Source organism: Sorex fumeus, unplaced genomic scaffold, assembly GCF_029834395.1.
Source record: "Sorex fumeus unplaced genomic scaffold, SorFum_2.1 ptg000024l, whole genome shotgun sequence".
Classification (NCBI taxonomy): Eukaryota; Metazoa; Chordata; class Mammalia; order Eulipotyphla; family Soricidae; genus Sorex; species Sorex fumeus.
In genome coordinates this window covers 22,955,605-22,971,305 of record NW_026606081.1, presented here as the reverse complement: position 1 = coordinate 22,971,305, position 15,701 = coordinate 22,955,605, and the positions used below count along the sequence as shown (strand labels likewise).

General features: G+C 63.4%; 1 protein-coding gene across 2 annotated transcripts in view; it reads right to left on the bottom strand.

Moving 5' to 3' along the window:
* Positions 1-15,701, bottom strand: part of SCHIP1 (schwannomin interacting protein 1) — a 179,192-nt gene that overhangs the window by 46,952 nt on the left and 116,539 nt on the right. For both annotated transcript variants that reach the window (XM_056113942.1, XM_056113943.1), the window contains exon 2: positions 12,718-13,308. In XM_056113942.1, the coding sequence (XP_055969917.1) occupies positions 12,718-13,308 (591 nt within the window). The remainder of the gene's footprint in view (positions 1-12,717; positions 13,309-15,701) is intronic.

Below are 15,701 nucleotides of genomic sequence, written 5' to 3'. Positions count from 1 at the left end.
GGCCTTACTCCTGGCTCTGCGCTCAGGGATGGCTCCTGACAACCATACGGGGTGCTGGCGGGCCTGAAGACAGCAGAGGTCCTTGGGCAGGGCCCCGCCCCCACTGGGAGCCCCCTGCACGCACGGGGAGTAAAGGGGCATCTCTGTGCTCACGGACACTCCAGCAGGGCTCAGGGGCTCTGAGTGGGCCGGGGGTCCAGCCCGGCTGACCGTGGTGGGGTCCGAGAGGGGCGTTTCTGACCCTGTAGAAGCCCCCTCTCTGGGGGCTCAGGGGTGGGGGGGAGCTGGGGCTGGCTGCAGGTCCTGTTCTCAGAGGAGGAGAAGTGGCCAGACTGGGGCCGGGTCCTGCTCCATCTCTCCCTCCCCGCCCCCTCCATCTCTCCCTCCCCCTTTCATCTCTCCCTCCCCTCCCCTGCTCCATCTCTCCCTCCCCTCCCCATCTGTCCTTCCCCTCCCCCTCCATCTCTCCCTCCCCTCCTCTGCTCCTCTCTCCCGCCCCTCCCCTGCTCCATCTCCCACTCCCTCACTGCTCCATGCCCTCCCACGACACCCCTGCTCCAGCTCTCCAGCCCCTCCCCTGCTCCATGCCTCCCCACCTTCCCTTCTCCACCTCCCACCCACCCCTGCTCAGTGTTCTCCCGCCCCTCCCTTCTCCATGCTCTCCCGCCCCTCCCCTGCTCCAGACCTCTGAAGCATAGCGGCCCCTGGCAGGCTGTCCGAGTGGACAGAGGCGGCAGTGTCCCCACCACTGTCCTTGTCTCCAGAAGCGAACAAAGGGGCTTCAGAAAACAGGGATCCTATGAACCCTCATCTCCGGAAGAAAATGAGTCACATTCCCTCCGGACAGACCCGCGGGGAGGGACGGCGGCGATGGGGACCCGATACACCCCTTTCCTGCACCGACACAGAGGAGCCGAGCATCCCAGGGCCCTGCTCCCAGGAACACGGGCGGGCGCGGTGTTGGAAACGGCGGGTTTTGCTTCCCTCACGAACATAAACATATTTTCTGATGGCCAGAAACCACCACGGGGCCATCTTTGAGGGGGCGGCCCCCCAACCGAGAGGCTCGTCACTGCACCCCACCCACAACCAGAGCATCACCGAGAGTCTCGGAGCTGGGGTCGCTCTGGGAGCTGGGAGCAGGGGAGGGGGTGTGAGGGGTCAAGGGGGAGGGAGGGGGAAGGCAGGGCGGACGGGGTGACTCTGGGCCCCAGGGGGCACAGAGCACAGGCCTGAGGGTGCTGCCTGACGCCCCCAAGGTGCTCCCGCCCCCTTAGCTTGGCCTGGGGGATAGTTCAGGGGGTTCTGGTCACCCCCCATTCTGTCTCCTGCCCTGTTCCCAGAATCCGGGGCATTCTCTCCACACTCGCTACTCACCCTGCTTGGCCCCTCCCCGGCACAAGCCCCCCAGGAGCCAGACCCCCTGGAACAGCAGCAAGGGGCAGTTGCGGCCCCCCACCCCCGCCCCTGGCTCCCCCAGACACAGCCTAACGTCCCAGGCCAAGTTCCCACACCGAGAAAGGCAAGTGCAGGGCGGCTGGGAACACCCCAACAGACCCAGGAAACTTGACTTTCCCGAGACAGGAGGGGCTCAAGGGCCTGGCCTGTGAGAGGCCCCCACTCAGGACGGGCTTTGGCGTGGACGAGGAAGAGTCCAGAATGAGGAAGGAGCAAATTCCTCATTTGTTCCCCAAGGTAAGTCCCGTGAATGCGCCAAGCTGGAGACCTTCCTGTAAGGAAGAGTGAGCTCACTCCGGCTGGGGCTGCATCCCACGCAAAGTCCCTGTGACAGCAACTTCCTGGGGCCAGACAGGGGTGAAGTGAATGCCAGCATCACACTCAGTGGCCCCAGTCCTGCCCCGGGTCCACAGCCAGGAGTTAGCCCTGAGCACTGCCGGGGGTGCGCCCCGCCCCCCCCCCAAAAAAAAAACCACACAACAAAACCAAAACATACCCCCCACCCCTCCTGGGGAGCGGACACTATTTTTTCTCATTAGCTAATGAGGTCACGTGGTCACAATACATAAAATGTTGGTGGTTTCCATGCACAAAGCCCCCCAAATGCGTCCCCCAATCTCCTCTCCAAGGCCCAGGTTGGTCAATGCTCCCTACCGTCCACCCCCTAGTTCTGCTCTTGTCCTCCTGACTTGTTTCCATTCCGACGATGCATCCAGGCCTGCATGACCCCCAGCACCCCTACCCCCACCGCGTTTGGGTGTTTCCTCGCCCAGGGGGGCTAGCAGCAGGCAGCGGGTGGGCCTGTATCTTGGGAATTCCGGGGAAGATCCGCTTCAGAATGACTCACTTGGACTTTGAGCCCACTGTGGAGTCTCACGGAGCAGGAACAGCGTTCTTCTGGAACGGCAGACGCCTCCCCAAGGTCCACTCCCAGGTGGGCGCGGGGGGCAGAGGGCAGGGGTCCGGGCTGCTGGTGCCTCCGGCCACTGCGAGCCTTCGGGCGGCCAGGGTAATGGCTCTGCCCGAGAGTGAGTCCGCATCAGTGCCAACACTGGCCTTGGTGACTCAGGCACGGTTGGGGCCTCCCTGGAAAGGGACTCGGGCTCACACAGACCCGGGTGCGAGGCCCCAGCTGCCCCTGGTGGAGCAGGTCCTCCAGGGCCGGGGGCAGAGCCCTTTCACTCTGAGTGCCACCACATGGGAAGGGTCGGGCAGCGGGAGGGCGCGGGCCTGGCCAGGCCGGAGGCCCCGTGTCGGCTGAGATGCCAGTGGGGATGTTGGCATGTAGTTTCCCTGGGGTGGTGAGCACGACATGGGGGCTGTGGTGAGCCTCACCAGTCAGGGGGAGGGCCTTGGAGAAAAGTCTCCCACGCCTGGGCCCATGGTGGGCTGGCGGCAGCTCGAACCTGGAGACCCAGATGTGCCAGCCAGACCCTGTCACACACACACACGCACACACACACACACACACACACACACACTCTTACACAGGCTCACACTCACGATGCAATCCCACACTTCTCACTCATCAGAGATCCACTCACACACAGACTCACACACACAATCCCACACAGCTCACTCATCAGAGATACACTCACGCACACACACACACACACATAGACTCACACTCACGCAATCCTTCACAACTCACTCATCACAGAGATAACTCATGCACACACACACAATCCTACAAGGTTCATTCATTAGAGAGATGAATGCACACACACACAGACTCACACTCATGCAACCCTACACAGCTCACTCATTTTAGGGATACTCTCACGAACACACTCAGAGTTACATGCACACAACCCTCCATGGTTCACTCATCACAGATACACTCACACACACAGATTCGCACACACAATCCCACACAGCTCACTCATCAGAGATACGCTTGCACAACACAGACTCACACACCAATCTTACACAGCTCACTCATCAAAGACATACACTCACTCACGCACACACACACAGACTCACATTCACGCAATCCTACACAGCTCACTCATCACAGAGATACACTCACGCACACACTCGGAGTTACATACACACAATCCTCCATGGTTCACAAATCACAGAACTATACTCACACACACAGGCAGACACAATTCATATAGTACATGCACCATGCTAGCATACACACACACACAGAGAAACACACATTACACCCTGGCATAGACACGCACACACTTGCACATGCATGATGACACCTACACACAGACACGCCCTCACAGTTCACACAAACACATGTGAGCACTCTCCTGGAGACACACCCAGACACCCAGACACTGCTGTGTGTTGTCCGCCCCTCCTGGGCGCCTGGCTCATGGAGCTTGCGGGGTCCGTGTGGCATCCCTCCGCCGGGGCTCTGGCTCTGCTTGCTACAGGCCACGCCTTCGTCTCAGGCTGGACAACACACACAGTGAGCGCTGGAGAAGGAGAAGGGGCCAGCCTGGAGGGCCCCCGGGAGGTTCTGTGAGCCCCCAGCCCGGGAGTGTGCCGAGCCCCGGGTCCACGGTGACGGCGGCTTTACACGTGACTGTGTCCCCCAGGTGGTCACACCTGCCCTCCCTGGAGTCAGAGCCGAGCCCTGTCGCTGGAACCACGTGACCGTCTCCCGCGGGCGACGGCGACGTCCGTCTTCCCGGGGACCTGGAGCCGAGTCTGGGGGCCGAGGTTGGGCCCCTCTGGCCGGTCAGCGCCCACCAGGCCTCTGGGCTGACCGACGGTCACATGGGGCTGGAAAGGGTGGCCCTTCTCGAACCCTCTCCCTGCCCCACACGTGCCCACTCAGCTGCAGGGAACGTGGACACTGTCGGTGGCTGCCCGGGAGGCCTCCCAGGGCCCCAAAGAGGCGCTTGCGCAGGGCAGAACAACGCGGAGAATGTGTTTGTCAGGTCTCTCCCGTTTGCCTTAAAAAGCCAGAACGAGCAAAGGAATCCCTCGCTCACTCCCAGCTCTGCTCACCGCGCCAAGGCGGCCGAGGGGGGGAGGGCTGGAGGCAAGGGCCACTCAGCTGCCAGGGTGTGACACAGGGCGGGGCCAGGGGCGGGTGAGTCAGTCCCTGAGGCCAGGGGCCAGCTGCAGGACGCAAGACAGCAGGATGCAGGACAGCCAGCCACACGCCCAGCAGTGCCAGGCCAGGCCCCTCCCCTCAGCCTTGGGGGGCAGCCCACGGGGGGGGGGGGTATTGGGGGGGAGAGGTGTGGCCACAGGCGCCTTCCACACCGGCCTCCACGCCCTCTACAGGGCCGCCTCTGTGGCTGGTCCGGTAGCAGGACTAGTTTCTGTTAACTCAGCACCACAGTCAGCACTCACACACTCACTCTCACACACACTCACACACACTCACTCACACAAACTCACACACCAACTCACACACTCACAGTCTCACACACACACTCACACACATACACTCACTTATACACACACACACACACGCAACACTCACACAAACACTCTCACACACATATACTCACACACACTCATACACTAACACACACTCATGCAGTCACAAACACACTCATGCAGTCACACACTCACATACACATATACTCACTCATACACACTCAAAACACTCGCACAGACTCACACACACTTGCACTCACTCACACATTCACGCAGTCACACACACACTCATGCAGTCACACACTCACATACACATACACTCACTCATACACACTCAAAACACTCGCACAGACTCACACTTACTCATACACTCACACACTCACACTCATTCACACACTCACCCACACACAATCATACACACCCACACTCACTCACACACACACACATACACCAACCCCACCACTATTCGCACACACATCCCAGAGACATACAACCTCCCACCCTGTCACTATTCACCCCCCAAGACACAAAACCCACCACGCACCCCATCCCCATTCCCACAGCCCACCCACACACACGCCACAGACACGCAACCCACCACACTCTCCATCTCCATCACTATCACACACACAGCCTATCCCCCACCCCACGGACACACACTACACCCTCACACTCTGCATACTCCACCACCATCACACACATTCACACAATGTAGCCCCCACTACCAGCATATACCACACTCCACACCCACACATAGCCCATCTCTCTACCTGGCCACCATCACACACACCCCACCACTACACACACCACCTACAACATCACCACACACACACACACACAGGCACTCTCACACACACATGAACACACAGGCAAACAACATGCACACACAGACACACACACACGTGTACATGTACCTACAGACACATGCACCCACAGACACGCGTATCAGACACACACTACACACACGCACACAGGCACACTCACACATGCACACACCCGCCGTGTTCCGCTCCTACTCGGCGTCAGCGACTCTGCCCACTGTGTGTCTGTGCGCGGCCGCCTCAGACTGCCCCGTCCGGGCCGGGACTCTTGGGAGGCTGAACTCGCACCACTGTGGGGGTTGCTGGCTCAGGCAAGGCTTCCTGGAAGCCACACCTGACTTCCTTCGCATCCACCCTGCTCGGACCCCAAGGAAGGGAGAGTCCAGATCATTTTCCCGGCCGTCAAGACCAAGGAGAGACTCGGAGAGAAGACAGGGAGGAGAGGGCAGAGGGACAGCCCAGCGGGCAGGGCACACGCCGGGCTGCAGCTGACCGGCCAGGAGTGACTCCTGAGCACAAACCTAGGAGTGAGCGCTGCACGCAGCTGCCCGGGGTCCCTCCCCACCAGGAGTCAGCCCTGAGCACAGCCTGGTGCTCCCCCAGCCCCCCACAAAGGGAAGGAAGAAAGAGAGAAGATGCCAAGGCTGGTGCTGCCAGGCCCTGAGCCTGCTCTAAAGAGAAACAGCCCAGCACGGTGGGGGGACACAGGGCTAGCAGCCCAGAACTGGGGGACACGAGGCTAACAGTCCAGCTCTGGGGGACACGGGGCTACCAGGAGACCAAGGAACACAGCAAGTGCAGGGACTCGGGCAAAGGAGACGCAAGTGGTGCTGACCCTTCCTGCGCTGACACCAGCCTGGCGCCTGGAACCTGGGACACGCAGGCACATCCTGCCCCCAAGCCCCACAGTGACGAGGAACATTCCAGGAGGCAGGAAGACGGGGAGAGCATCAGAGAACACAGCCGAAACCAGGTCGGGAGAGCAGCTGAAGGCGGCCGGGAGGAGCCCGTTGGTAAAGGGACAGAGCCAGCAGGGGCCTGGAGGACAGATGGGGACATACAGAAGGGGGCAGCACCACGGGGAAGGTGCCTGCCTTGATGGCCGCAAACCAGGTCCTGGGGCACAGCGACTGACCGTACAGCTGGGAAACCTTCCGGGGCAGAGCAACTGACCATCCAGTTGGGAAAACTTCCAGGGTACTGAGACTGACCACTGAGCTGGGAAACCCTTCCGGGGCACAGAAAGTAACTGTCCAGCTGGGAAGCCCTTGGGAGGCATGGCATCGAGGCGGCCATCGGGGCCTGGCCCGTTTCTTCTGGAGTTTCTGTGCAAGTGGGCGTGAGAGCCGGGAGAGCTCAGAGGCAGGTGGAGGAGGAGAAGCAGCGGGCAGAGAGGGGGAGGACGGTGTCCAGGGCTGACGTCCACCCCTGGAGGGACAGACCGCACCTGTGGGAGCTCCTGAGGGCCCGAGGGGTGACGGAGACGTGAGGGTGTGTAGGGAAGTGCCCGGGGTGGCTGCTCGGGGTGGCAGCCTGGTGGGCGAGGGCCTTGGCTGGGAGTTCTGGGGACCAGGAGCGCTGGGGGTGCTGAGCAGACACTGGACCGCTGTGAGGTTGTGGATGCACCGGAACCAGAACCTGGCGTCCTGTGAGCCAGCGCCTGGCCGGTGTCCTCTCTGCTTGGTGTCCCCAGCAGGAGAGGGCCCTGGGCTGCAGCAGAGGGGCCCCATGCAGGGACGTTTGGGCACCCGGCCCTGCCTCCGGGAAGGTGCCAACAGGCCCTGGCCGAGAGTCGAGCAGAGTCGGGGGGGGGGGCAGTGGGCGGGTGGGTGGTGAGGAGGGGAGACCCGCCCCGCTGTCGGGAAGGACCCTGAGGGCCCCTCCAGCCCCAGTCCAGGTATGAGGCCCCCAGGGCCTGGGCCAGGGTTACCCGAGATGCCACCCCGGGCAGGGTCTCTGCGCAGACCCCGAACCCAAATCCCCAGAGATGTGGGGACGGAAACAGGGGGAGTACAGTGACCCCGACCTGATCTCCTCACCTCATGTGCTCCCTGGAGCACCTCCAGGGGTCACCCCTGAGCACAGAGCCAGGAGTAAGCCCGGAGCACTACAAGGGGTGGCCCAGCACCTCACCCCGCAAACACACAAACTAAAACATCCACAGACACTTGCCAAGGGGCAAAGGCGACAAGGAAGCACTTCCAGGTCAGAGGTGAGTAGAGGTGTCACCGGTGACAGCCTCTCAGTGAGGGACACGGGCGCCAGCACCTGACGAGGCCTGGGAAGGTGACTCTCGGGGGCTGATCCCAGTGACCCCCACTCAGGCTGCATCAGCGGGGCATGGCATGGTCTCTTTGCTCTCACAAAGAGAGCAGCTGTGGCCTGTGTGAGATGCTCCGCGACTTGCACCCACCGGACAGTGAGCGGCAAGAGGACAAGTCACTTGCAAGTGCTTTGGGGATGAATGTCCGGAGGGCAGCCTCCCTGTGACCGGGCCCAATCCGTACCCCTCACTGAACCAGCAATACACCTGTCACGGCCTCTAAATGCAGTGGCAGCGATGGAAAAAAGGCAAGAAAACACCCTCCTGCAGACAGGAGGCCTTGGGGAGTGAAAGGGGCCTTTGCCAGCCTGGGTGCGAGGGCTGGGGGGCGTACGGCGGGGCTGGGGCTTTCTTTCCTCTTTCTTCTCAGGAGTCACTCCTGACTGTGTTCAGGGCTGACTCCTGGCTTTGTGCTTGCGGATGACTCCTGGCTCTGTGCTCAGGGGCTGACTCCTGGCTCTGTGCTCAGGATCACTCCTGGCTCTGTGCTCAGGGCTCACTCCTCGCTCTATGCTTGGGGCTGACTCCTGGCTCTGTGCTCAGGGTCACTCCCGGCTCTGTGCTCAGGAGTCACTCCTGGCTCTGTGCTCAGGGCTCACTCCTGAGGGGGCACAGGGCACTGTGTGTGGTGCTGGGAATTGAACCTGGTTCGTCCATGCGCGGGGAAGGGCCTTACCCACTGCTGTCTCTCCGCTTTCTCTGTTTTCTCTTGGGGGGGGGGGTGTCTCCCCATCCCTGGGAGAGGGGAGCTGGGGTCCCTAGGACACAATGGCACAGAGTGACAGTGGGAGTGGACCAGGGCCATGGTGTACTGAGATGTCCCCTCCATGGCCAAGGGGCCGCTCCTTCGAGAGTCTCAGGGAGGGCGGGGTAGAGTTTGTACATGCTCCCAGCTCTTCCACCGGCCATCACCTACCATGAGAAGCAACCCGGGTGTCCACCCACAGGGCAGCGAGTGATGGCCTGCCCCGAGCTCCCCCTGCCTCATCCCGGTCAGCCAATGCCACCAACCTGCAGGAGCTGGAAACACGTCCCAGCTGCCCAGGGCTAGGCCAGGGCGTGCCAAGTGGACACTCTGGGGGGCGAGATACTCAGGTCTATATGCAGAGGGCAGTTTCAGGGGTGAGTACAGGCGCGCACACACACACACACACACACACACACACACACACACACACACACAGGCGCAGCGAACTCCCAAGTCTGTTCAACTAGGAGAGTCAAAAGAAGAGAAGAAAGAATCCAGGAGTGACTGGGGGCAGGGAGGGGAGCTTCCTGCGACAGAACTGATGCAACGCAAAGGGCCCTGGGCCACCCAGAGCCCCAGCTGAGAGAAAGGGGTGGGAGTCCCGAGAGAGTCCTTCTGGGATACAGTGAAGGCAGCCTGCTGATGCCGCTTGGCCGCCCCAGCATCCCACGGGGTCCCCGAGCAGAGCCAGAGAGACAGAGCACCCCAGGTGTCCCAAAACAAATAAGAGAGGACCTGGGGACCCCACTTGGGGTGAGTCTGGAGGCCCTCTGAGGGCAGGAGAGCCGTTCCCGACACACAAGGGTCTCGGGAAGCTGGGGGAGAAGCCGGGCCCAGTCCAGCAGCGGGGGCAGGCTGAGCACGTGCAGGGACCCAAACCCACCGAAGCTCAAGGCAAAGGCCCCGACTCTGAATCGTCCTGGCTCTACAGCCCAGCTTCCGAGCCAACTTCCGCAACACGCTGCACGAGAACTTGCTTTGTGATTTACGGCCAGGGGCTGCGTGATTCGTGGCCCGAATTCACACACCTTCTCCGGGCGCTCAGGGAGACCTTCCTGGGGGCAAAGCATCGTGAGTGGGGATGTCTGAGGCTGCTCTAAACTCTGCGTGGCCGGCGACACAGCAGGCGGGACAGGAGCCTGGCGGGAGGAGCCCAGGGGGACACAGGCCCTGGAAGGCCACGGGCTAGCTCGCAAGGGCCCAGCAAGGGTGGGCCTGGCAAGGTGGGGGTCCTACTCCTGGGCTGGACCTCTGAGAAATGAGGGGGGGCAGAGCCCACTATGGCGCAGGGAGGGAGCCCTGCTCCCAGGGCCCATGGACACCCCACTTCTGACATCTGGAGGCCCAGCCCCCCAGCCCCACTCCGAGAGGTAAGCGGCTTAAAGCCCTTCACAGAGTTGATCTGCCTAAGACAGATTGGAGCTGGGCTGGTGAGGGTGGGCTGGAGGTCCGTGCGTGGGCCCCGAGTCCCCTGAGAGCCTACAGAGGGGTGCCCGCAGGACTCGGGGAGAGGACCCCTCTGGAGACGCGAACAGGCACCCCTGAATCCCCCCAGGATGGAGGCACATCTTCCTTCCCGGCTGACTTCACTTTCTTCAGTGACTTTCGGAGTCAGAAGAAATGGCCCCTCTGGCATCAGGGAGAGGACGGGCCCCCTCCTGGGATCTCCTTTGGCCGTGGGGCTGCCCCCCAGTCTCTGGACTTTCTCAGTTCTACAAGGGGAGCACTGGCCAGGTCTGGGGTGAGAGTCTGCAAGTCATTCATCCGTTCCTACACGTCAGCTTTTCACTCATTCACTCATCACTCATTCGCTCACTCATCCATGGCCTCATTCATTCGTTCCTTCCAGGACATGGTAGCAGGCCTGGGAATGGAGAGACCAGCCCCAGGGCGTGTCCGGCCTGTGTGTCCAGCATGTGTGTCCAGCGTGCGCTGGGCCTGGGCCTGGCATGGCAAATTCTCCCAAGCACCTGAGTACAACGCAGGCGAACCCCAGCACCCCAAAATAACAAAATAAACAGCACCAAATGGGCAAGCCCCAGGACAGTGAGGGGAGATGAAAAATGGGTTAATAGGTTGTGAGGAGAGCTAAGAAAACAGACGGGAGGGGGTGGGGGGCTGAGGGTTGGATCCATCTGGAGAGGGTTCTCCCTGGGGGTTTCCTCCTGGTGGCTCCTTCTCATGTCACATCTCCAGCAGGGTGCCCCCAACCCAGTTCAACCCACACCCAACTTTCAAAGAACCGCACAGCACCACCTTCCAGGACGGCTCAGTCTGACGCAGCCGATCACCGAGAAACATGGCCCCAAAAGACATTTGACAGTGTCACCCGTGTGTCCCATAAAGCCTGAAAACAAGGACAAAAGTTCCAAAGTCCCAAATCCAAGCTGCCCACAGCCACTTCCACAAAGTGCCACCAGGATTCCACTGTTCCTCTGACCGCCGATAAACACGGCCCTGGACCTCAGAGGGTCCCCCAACACAGCCCGGAGCAGAAAATGCTCAACAGGAACCCCAAAAGCCCACCGCTCCTTCTGCACACACACACATGTGCTCTGGAGACGCCGGGGCCCAGTTTCTCGGCCTAACGGTCGCTGAATGGGGCCAGTTTGGGGAGAGGAGCCCAAACAGGCAAACTGTTCATCAGATGCAGAGACACCTTGGTTCCAAAGATAGCCCAGCCATGAAGAGCCTTGAAAATGTGTGTGCGCATGCATGCGCGCGCGCGCGCGCGCGCGCGTGTGTGTGTGTGTGTGTTGGGGACAGAGCCATGTTGGGAGTCACTCCTTTTTCGGTTCCTGGGCCAGCTTGTCTGCACCCATCCCCCACTCACCCCCTCTAATTCCAGCAGCACAGCGCCTATTTGGTACACACCTCCCGGGAGCTCGGTGGGGTTCTGTGGAATAACTTACACTCCGGGAGCTCCCTGCTGCCATCACGAGCCTAACTTTGCCCGAGCACCTGCTGATCCCATTTCCCCAGAATTCACCCATGCCAGGCAACCGTGAAGGAAACCTGCCTTTCTCTCCCCGTCACCGGCGTGTCGAGGGAGCAGAACCAGGCCCTGCCGGAAAAGGCTATCTTCTACTTGCAAGAACAAGAGATGGGGCTGGCTGGCACGGGAAGACTCACGTCTGCAAGGGGCCTGGCAAACAGCTGGCATGAAAAGGAGTATGTTGATTTAATAGGCGCTTTCTCCAGGGACACCCAACAGGGCTCTGCTGTCTACTGACTGCAGATGGAAACCGTGCCAACTTCTCTGGCCGCTGACCGCATCTCAAGAGTCAGAGGGGCCCGTGCCCAATTTCCTGGAGCCCCAGGGCCCCACAGAGAGGGGCAAAAAATCACACCTGACAGACAGACAGGTTCTGGGTCTCCCACCCAGAAGCAGAGGCTAACCTGAGCCCTCGGGGCCGTTTATGAACCAGGCTGCCAGGCTTCCAATGACAACTCTTGCTCTATCTCCAACAAGCAATTAATAGGGCGCTGCCGCCAGCCCTAGTGCCCCCGGAAGGTTTTCTTTGAAGTCATTTCTCTGCTCCCCTCCGGGCCCCTGAAAGATGCCCGGGCCTGTGCCAACCTGCCCAGCTGATGAGCTTCCGCGCCCCACCCCCTCCAGCGCCCCTCCCTGTCTCGCTTTCCAGAACCGGGGCGCCGGGAGGGATTCCCCGGGGCGGGGGGCGTGAGTCAGAGCCCCCACCCCCCCACTCCGCCGGTAGGTTCTGGAAGGAGGAAGGGCAGAGCCCGCGGCGGTCACCCTCGTGACACCACCGGAGCATCCGCCCTACCGCGCGCGCGCCGGGGCCGGTGGCGGCCGGGGGGACCCGCCCGGGGCGGGGTGAGGGGACACAAAGCCGCGACTCCGAGGCCGGCATCCCGCCCGCCCGGGAGCGTGAGTCACCGGCCGTGTCCGCGGTCATTCCATTCCCGTGAGTCGCCGCCCCCTCCCCCCGCGGGGATGAATGGGCCGCGGGGCCGCGCGGGGCGGGGACGCGCGCGCGCGCCCGGCAACTTACGGAGGTGGAGTTGGTCCTCGGCGGGCCCTGGTTGCGCACCTCCTGCTCCCGGAACTGCAGCCCCGCCAGGTGCCTCTCCAGCGCCTCCCAGTCCATGGGGGGCTCGGGGGACTCCTCGGCGCCGCCGTCCGCCGGCCCGGGCGTCTGCGGCGCCCCGCGGGGGTCCCCGGGCCGGCCGGCCGCCGCCACCACGTTGCCATTGTGCCCCAGGTCCCGGGGGTCGTGCGGGGGCGCGTTGCCGTTGGGCACCGGGGGCCGCATGGCCGGGGGCGCCCGCGCGCCGCCGCCCACGCCGCGGGTCCCCGCGCTCACGGGCCCCGGCCCGCGCGCCGGACAGCGGTGCCCGCGGCCCGCGCGCTCGTCCTCGCCGTCCTCGCCGTCCTCGCCCGGCGCCCACTCGTCCGCGCCCGGGTGCGGGTCCAGCGGGAAGGGCTCCTCATAGTCCTCCAGCGCCGACACCAGGTCCAGGCTGCCCCCCGGCGACGTCGCGGGCTGGCCCTCGGAGCACGGGGTCACTTTGGCGGAGTTGGACCGCGAGCTGGCGCTGCTGCGGCCGTCGCTGCCGAGCTCCATCCCATCCTCTCGGGAGTCCTGGGGGAAGCGGAGAGTCAGCGGCGCCCCCCGCGCGCGCCCCGCGCCCCCCGCCCGGCGGGCCCCGCGCTGACCCTCAGAGCCGCGGGCGACGGGGACCGCGGGCCGCGGGGCCCCGGGCTCGGGAGCAGGTTGCGCCGGGAGCGCCCCGCACCCCGCCCCGGGCGCCCCACACACTTTCCCCGAGGAAGTGCATTCCCGGGGGGCGGGCCCGGCCGGAGGGTGGGCGGCCGCGGAGCCCGCACCTCGCCGGCCCGGCGCCGCCCCCGGCCCGCCCCCGGCCCGCCCCGCCCCGCCCGCCCCGCCCCGCCCCGCCCGGCCGGTCCCCGGGCCCGCGCGGGGGGCGCCCTCGCTCCTGGGGGCGCGCGGGTCCCGGCGCCCCCCAGACCGGAGCCGGGCCCGCCCAGAGGCGTCCACGCGCTCGGGCTCGGCGGCGGCGGGGAGGAGGGGCCGGCGGCGGCCGCGGGGAGGGGCGCGGGGGCGCACACGCGGCATTCGGAGGAGGTCGGTGGGGAGCCCCCGGGTGCACCTCGCCATTGGGGGCCTCACTGCACGCCCGCTTGGGGGTCTGGGTACCCGCCCGCGGCCCCCCGACCCCGTGCCCCACGCGGGCCCTCCAGCGTCCGGCGCCACGTGCGAGGGCCCGCGGCCCCTCCAAGTTGGGGCGGTGGGACCCGCAGCTCGGAGGCAGGCGCGTGGGAGCTGGTGGGTCCTGGAAGCCCGGGGGCCTCGGCGGGCCAGGGGTGGGGCTCTGCGGGGCTTCCTGCATGCTCTCGAAGGGGTCTGAGCCTCGTGCACGCGGCCGGGGTGGGGTGGGCGCTTCCAGGTAGAGCAGAGACTCTCTCTGGAATGGGGAGGAAGGCAGAGGTGGGGGACTGGCAACGCCCCCTTCCGGGCAGCACCCAAACCAGCAGAAAGGACCGGCTTCTTCACCGCCCCCCAAACCATTCCTGGCCAGGCCCTAGTGCTCTGGGGGCCCGCGGGTTACAAGGGTTACAAGTTTCGGAGCCCACAGTGTCCCAGAGGGGGGTGAAATGAAGAAGCCAGAGGATGCAGAAGGGCTTCGTCCTGGGCCAGCTCTGCAGTAAGCAGGGGCCATGCGGGCTGTGGCCTAACCCGGGGCAGCCCCCACCGGTCGCCTGGCCTTCCTTGGGGGCAGTGGCCTCCTCTGCGGCCCTCTCTTCATGGGTACTTGGCGGAAGACCCTTTGTCCCAGGGGTTCAGGCGCTTGCCTGCGCCCTTAAAGACAAACTCCTGGGTTCAGAACTGACTGACATGTAAGGTTCTGGGACTGCCCCTGAAGAATGTTACATGAACAAGGGTATGGCCCCATCTGCAAGGCCTGGCAGTCAGGGGGATGCGTGCGTGCACACACGCGCACACGCACACACTCTGGCTTCCGTGGGCTGGCAGGGCTGCTCAGGACCCCGGGTTTCTGCTACCCAATTGCAGGCATTTATTTAGCAGAGCAGCACAGCCCCGGAAGTGGGGTCTGCCTTAGTTCCTGAGCAGGCAGCCAGGATTGGGGGCAGAGCAATGGTCCCCTCAGGTGTCCCATCCTCTATCCCGGCCCTCGGCTTCTGCTCAGAAGGAAGCCTGGAGGACTCCGGCCACAGTGCTCCCCAAAGCCTCCTGCAGGGAGCTGGGCCGTGTGCATGGAACATTCCCTCCCCAGAGCTGCGCCCACATCCCTGGCACTGAGATCCCAGTGGGGACCAGCGGGCAGCGGCTCGAGTGTCCGGCCTCACCCCCACTCACTCATCACTCAGCCAGCGTGGCCCCAGCCCTCCCCACTGCTCCTCCCTCGGTGCCCCTGACCACTGGTGTCTGGGTCTCCCTCCCAGGCCAGAGCAGGCCCCGCCACCCGTCAGAATAGCTGGACTGGAAACGTTTCCTCAAACTCAGTGTGGGACCCCAGGCAAAAGTGGGCCACCCTGGGCCAGAGGCACAGGACAGTGGGAGGACACTGCCTGGCATGCAGCTGCCCTGGCTCGATCCCCGGCCTCCCATATGGTCCCCAGAGCACTACCAGGAGCAATGCCTGAACGCAGAGCCAGGAGTATCCCCTGGGGACAGGTCTTTCCGCCTCTGCTGGTGGATGGGCAGGGGGCAGGAGTCCCTGGACAGCGCTGCTGGGGTTGCTAAGGTTGGTTACGGGTTATTTCATCCTCCGGAGGGCTGGGTGGGGGGGGCCAGCGCTGTTCAAGGTGAGGTTACGGGTGGGCAGCAGAGGCTGGACCGGGACTTTCATGTATGAAAGTGTGTGGGTGAGTGTGCATGTATGAATGTGTCTGTGGGTGAGCATGTATGAATGTGTGTAAACATGCACATGTGTGTGTGGGTGAGCCTGCATGTATGAATATACGTGTGAACGTGCATGTATAAATGTGTGT